The following is a 6152-nucleotide window of genomic DNA, read 5'->3' on the forward strand; positions in this document are numbered from 1 at the left end:
TCCCCAGCTCCGGGCCAGCTGAACACCCGCGGTTTTCCAGCGTCTGCCTAGCAGATTGAGGAGTGGCTTTGGTGATACGGCTTTTGTACATGCTCGTGATATTATTTAACACCTTTTTAAAATAGAGCTTGTTACTGAGCTACGTTTTGTTCTGCATTTGCTGCTGATTAAGAATATATTAAAGCCTTGTGTGGATATTGCTTGTTTACCTTAAAACATTAAATTAAAAGTCAGTTTATGCCGTTGTATATGTTTAACAAATATGTGTGTATTTCGCAAGGGTGGTCAAATGAGTGATCTCGTGGAAGAAAACTGCGGGAAAAGCAAATCTTCCCAGGAAATATCTGCAAAAAAAAATGTGTCTCCTGCTGAGGACTGCTCAATAAGACTCAAAAATTTGGTATGACTTCTTCAGTACTATTTTATTATCAAGATACTTAAAATTGCCTTCAATTTCCTCAGTTATTACAAAAATGAAGAGCTGGACTAAAGAGGGAAATATCAGTAACAACAACAGTGAAATGGATCAAGTTTGTAGTGCAGTGATTTAGAGGGCTAAGAGCAATTCTAAGTAAGTAGGGAAACAGAAGAGTAGTCTTAGAGGAAGGGCTATCACCATACCTTATTATTCTTTTGCAACTTAAAATTGCATCATTTATGATCATGAATGGTGATGATGCCGAAAATCTACCCCAAAGTCCAAAGCAGACATGTCTAAATAGGGTACATGAGATTGCCCTGTATGCTTTCAGGAGGAGGCAGCTGAAGATGCACAGCACCAACCACCTTGGAAAAAAGTGCACTCAAGTGCCTGGACATTCCTGAATCACTATATCAGCAGATTGGGCTGAACCACCACTGCTTTCCCCTGAGAAACAGTGAAAGTAAGAAATTGTTAGTGGAAAATCACACTGAACTCTGATAGGAATGACACCCTCCAGGTGTCATTTGCTAAGAGATGGCAAGGCAGCTGTATTTACATAACAGGCAACAAATATAAATTTGTATGTATTTTTGTGCCTTTACATAATGAATGACAAGTCTATGGTCAAAGCTTACAGTCATTGTCCAAAGGGAAATTGTTTGACATTATGCTTATGTTTGCAGTGACTTCAGAAGTATTTGTCAACATACATGGATTATATGGGATGGTAATACACAGCAATAATATTTTAGCTTCCAAAAGTATTCAGCAGATTTAATTAACTGTAAACATGAATTCCATAAAATTGGTAGAAAAATGAATCCTCCTATTTCCCAGAAAACCTTGTTCAGCTGAGCTTCTTTGTTTTTGTCTGTGTGTTGGGGTTTTTTTTCTCATACTTCTTGCTTGTGCATTTGCAAATGTTTCCTTACCATTGCTCCTTCAGACATTTTTCTTGCCCTCAGCTTGTTTGGATATAGTTTCTAGGCATCTGAGGGAACAGTGAAAATAAGAGTGAATCCATTTGAGATGTTTATAATCATAGTACTTGTAGCAGTTTGTTTTTTGGTGGGGGGGCACCCCGGGGAGTCCCTGAGGGCCCCCCAGGCTGTGAGTTGGCGGGCAGCAGCAGGCAGGCAAGGAGACTCCACACGGCTTTGAGGGAGCTGATTAGATGGGAGTTTATTGGGGGTCCCACCCCTGGGAACAGCATGGTTACTGAGGGAAAAGGGGGAGGGAGGGGGAGAGAGGGAGAGCCTAGGGGAGGGAAGAGCCAAGAGAGGAGGAGACGAGCCAAGAGAGGATCTGGTTTCCCTCACACAGGTTAAGAGAAAGATTCAAAGTGGGCGCGGAATCAGACTTGTGCCAATGGGATTACAGATACAGGATGGTTCAGGGCAGGACCAGAGGCTTGGGATATACCATACATTTTGGAGGGCTGAGACAAAACATACCATTTAAATAAAATGCAATACCACACGTTCCCCTTTTTTCGTTAGAAAGAAAAGATAGAGATATGACAATTAACAATTTTAAAAATGAAGCAGTAATTACACAGTTTTGTAGCATCAAAATAAATACAATTGCAGTGAGGATTATGTTTTTAACAGCCCATTTGACTTGATGTTTGCTTTTGGTGGTAGGCAGCAAATATAAAATGAGCATTTAATTGTAATAAACAGGTTATGTGGGTCCATATTGCAGATCTTAAGCAAATTTGAAGCATGGGCGAGTGCTTAAAGGGCTTCAGCCTTTGGCACTAAGCTCATATGAGTTTTGGGATTGGCCTTTTCAGCGTGACTGGCCCAGTGGTGTCTAACCTTTTCCAACTGGCTTTTTGGACCACCACAGCCCCCAGTTTAGGCTGAGGCGCCAACTGTGGTCCCTCTCTCAAAGCTCTCATCTTCCAACCAGTTTAACTTAGAAGACCTCCAGTTTCAGGTCATAAAAAGAAAAACAAAAAGATAAAAAAGAAATTTGGCTTCAGCTACAACCTATAATCAGGGAGCATTCACCACAAAAACTGTCAAAATACTTTCCTAGACACCATATTAGGTTATCAGTTGACACAATCTGTCCTAAGGACGAGATTCTTGAAGGTTCATTTCACTGATCTCAGAGTGGAAAAACTGACACGACAAGGGGGTTTTGCAGTAAAAATCAAAACAAATGTACTTTTATTGAATAACCACAGCAAAATGCATTAGGGAGAAAGGGAATGAAGAGAAGGGAAAGAATAAGGAAAAAGAGAGAGAGGGGAGGAAAAGGAAAGCGGGGTGTAGCTACCAGACGTGGGGTGACGGCGTCCTTCGAAGTCTGATCGACGAAGCCTGTCACGTGCACATCAGGGGAGATCTCAAAAGCCCCCAGCTAACCCAGGGGTTTTTATTATTGAAAACTGCAAAGCGGGGGAAGAACAGATACAACAGTCCATGATCTCAGCGGTGGGTGAGAGCCATTGTGTTTTCGGTCCAGTGGTCCCTTGCAAACTTGCTCTGGTTACCTGGCCTTCCCCGCACACACGTCCCCCCCTCTGCAGTAGGGATTTCAGTCTCAGTCTTTGGGGAAGAAGGGGAAGCTTTTCTATACAGGGGTGACATGTCTCAATCCTTGATGGGAGAACCTTCTCCCATCTCAGTCCATCTGTCACGGTGGTTGATGGACGGTAAATGAAGGGTCTTATTTGTGGGGACCACCAAAAGGTAAAGTCCAGCCAAGCTGGGAGGTGGGGAAGATTCCAGAACCAGTGCTGCAAAGCGATCCAGGTGAAGGAGGGCACAGGGCCCCTTCTTGGGTGCAATGTTCCATGGGGTGAGCAAACACACCCATAGACAATAGAATGGCTTGGTGGAACAGTCAGACACAGATTTTCAGAACAGGATCTTCTCCTTTCCCCGGTGGTCTTGACTTTCATGATGATTGAGAGGCAAAGAATGAGGGAAATTTCGGACAGACACATTGGTCACCCTCAGAACCTACTGAGGAGAGCACAAACACAGCAGCGATTAGGACTCAGCAGTCTAATACTGTCTGAACCCTCGCTATTAAAGAAACAATTGAAAACTGCTTCTCATTGGATCTACCCTCGTGACCTGACAGGCCCCTGCTTTCTAAAACTGAAAACAGGACAATCTGCAATATGAACACACATTTAAACTAGAAATGCATAATTGTAAAAACTACTTCATGGGGACAGGAAGGAAGTGGAGAGAGGACAGGTATTGGATAAGAATGATAAAAAGGTTAAATGATTTTAGGATAAACGTTCTAGCTGATGAGCTCTTTTCAGCTAGAACAAGTGGATAGGGATTGGGAACTGAGGAGTCTGTGAAAGAAAAACTTTTTTGGGGTACCCTGCACCTTCAAGCAGTTTGCTCCCAGTGATCTACCCAAAATAAGGAAAAAAGGGGTATGGATTGCAGAGAAGGCTATCATCCTGCTCTTGGAGTAACAGGGGAAGGAGATCATAAAGTAGAATTTTCAATTCAGTGAAATGTTGAGGCTTAGCCATGTGGCTGCAGTGCCGGGTTTAGAAGGATGGGGTGGATTCCCGGAGGTTTATTAAGGGGAGGGCAGGTTAGGAACGGATTTAGGGAGAAGGAGCAGCGAGGGGAAAGAAAAACCGCGGAAGGAGGTCACAGAACTGAGGAGAAGAGTTTTGGGGAGGTGCGGGGCTCGGGCAAAGCTGCCAACGGCATCTTGCAGGTCTGGTGGTTCCCGCGCAGGAACTCGGGGTTCGGTTCCTTCTCTCGCCGCCGCCGGGCCGGCGGGCGCCTCGCGGCACCACGTGCCACCGGAGCGGCGAGCGGCGGCCGCGGACTGGCGGGGCCGCGGCTGCTCCCTGGCGGCCGCCCCACGATGCCGAAGGCGACGGGCGCCACTGGGGGAGGGCACCCCGGGGAGTCCCCGGAGGGCCCCCCAGGCTGTGAGTTGGCGGGCAGCAGCAGGCAGGCAAGGAGACTCCACACGGCTTTGAGGGAGCTGATTAGATGGGAGTTTATTGGGGTCCCACCCCTGGGAACAGCATGGTTACTGAGGGGGAAAGGGGAGAGGGGGAGGGAAGGGGAAGAGGGAAAGGGCCTAGGGGAGGGAAGGGACAAGAGAGGAGAAGGGCCTAGAGAGGAGGAGAAGGGCCAAGAGAAGAAGGGCCAAGAGAAGAGGAGAAGGGCCTAGAGAGGATCTGGTTTCCCTCACACAGCTCAAGAGAGAGATTCAAAGTTGGCTCCGAATAACACTTGGGCCAATGGGATTACAGATCGATGATGGCTCAGGGCAGGATCACAGGCTTGCAATATACCATGCATTTTGGAGGGCTGAGACAGAACATACCATTTAAATAAAATGCATTACCGCAAGTACTTGTTTTTACATTTTAGATGAACAACAAAAAACATAATTCTGCTTCTCACGTGGCAACTTGCAACCTCCAAGCCGCTATACCAGAGTCATGCGTTCAGAGTCATGATTATTCCATCTCCAGTCAGGATGCACAGTCGGTAAAGGGAGTACTTGATTAATAGTTAGACAAGCAAACATTTTAAACAATCAATGTGATTTATCAGTTATCAGGAATATTAATTTTAATGTAATTCAGAAGTGAGGACACTTGCCAGCTCATAAAGATATTTTCCAATTGTAATTTACTAATTACAAACTTTCTGTTGTTCATTTATAGCAAAAACTCGAGAACCAGTTAAAATCCTTGACCTTTCAAAATCCAGGACCTCAGGTAGCTGACTTCAATCCTGAAACTCGACAGCAGAAAAAGAAAGCATGCATGTCAAAGATGAAACAAAAAGTTTTTTATGAGTCCAAGTAAGACGCCTAATTTATTACCTGATTTACTTTTAAAAATGCTTGGTAGACCATTCACTGAATCTAAATGAAATTAATAAAAACATTGTATTTTGCAGAGTGATTTCTTGAAAGCCATATTGGGAAAACAAGATTTTTCTGTGTGACTTAAAGGGAATTTTGATACAGTATGGCATGCATTCATTTTTTAGTACCAGTAGCTGTTGTAATTAGGATATAATGCTGGTATTTCATTTTGCTATGAGTTTGGTAAAGACTAAATACTTGTTGTGCAGATGTTTTCCATATGTGTTTGGTTTAGTGTCTGAATGCATTGAAGCATTGTCTGAACGTAATTTTTGTTCTCTTTCACAGATCTGCAAAGAAGTATGACAAACGTGGCAGGCTGCTTTGTAATAACATAGATTTATGTGATTGCCTGGATATTGATTGTCTCGGTTGCTTCTATCCTTGCCCCAAATGCAACTCAAACAAATGCGGGCCAGAATGTCGCTGCAATAGAAAATGGGTTTATGATACGATTGAGACTGAAGCTGGGGATGTGGTCAGTGAGCTACCGTTTTTTGTCCCTGACTGATTATGTTCTGTTAGGTTTTGTACCTGAAAATTTTTCGTTTTAATTCATGTTTTATTAAAGTAAATCACTACCTGAAAGAGGTGTTTGTGCTTTTTTCTTTTTTTTTTGCTGCCTATCTAGCAAACTTTACCATTCCCCATCAAGTAAAAGTGTGTATTTCATTCTTCCTCATCCTTGTGAGGTTTGGCTGAGGCACCTAGTCAATTCTTTCTGAATCCTGACTTTCTAAAATTAAAGGTATCTGAACTATTATGGGAAGATAATTTTCTTACCCTGGGAGGCTGAATTGCATTACTTGCAATGAGGGTTTTTTGCTGATTTCTCTGCTTGTTCATT

The 6152-nt window shown here is 43.6% G+C and overlaps 1 protein-coding gene across 1 annotated transcript; it reads left to right on the plus strand.

The window, feature by feature from the left end:
• Positions 1–279: 279 nt before the first annotated feature.
• On the plus strand, positions 280–5816 carry ARL14EPL (ADP ribosylation factor like GTPase 14 effector protein like). The gene is made up of 3 exons (XM_039731153.1): positions 280–400; positions 5100–5239; positions 5594–5816. The coding sequence occupies exons 1-3, from the start codon at positions 290–292 to the stop codon at positions 5814–5816; spliced, it is 474 nt and encodes a 157-aa protein (XP_039587087.1). The 5' UTR covers positions 280–289.
• Positions 5817–6152: the final 336 nt, after the last annotated feature.

Source organism: Passer montanus, unplaced genomic scaffold, assembly GCF_014805655.1.
Source record: "Passer montanus isolate IOZ18808 unplaced genomic scaffold, ASM1480565v1 scaffold110, whole genome shotgun sequence".
Classification (NCBI taxonomy): domain Eukaryota; kingdom Metazoa; phylum Chordata; class Aves; order Passeriformes; family Passeridae; genus Passer; species Passer montanus.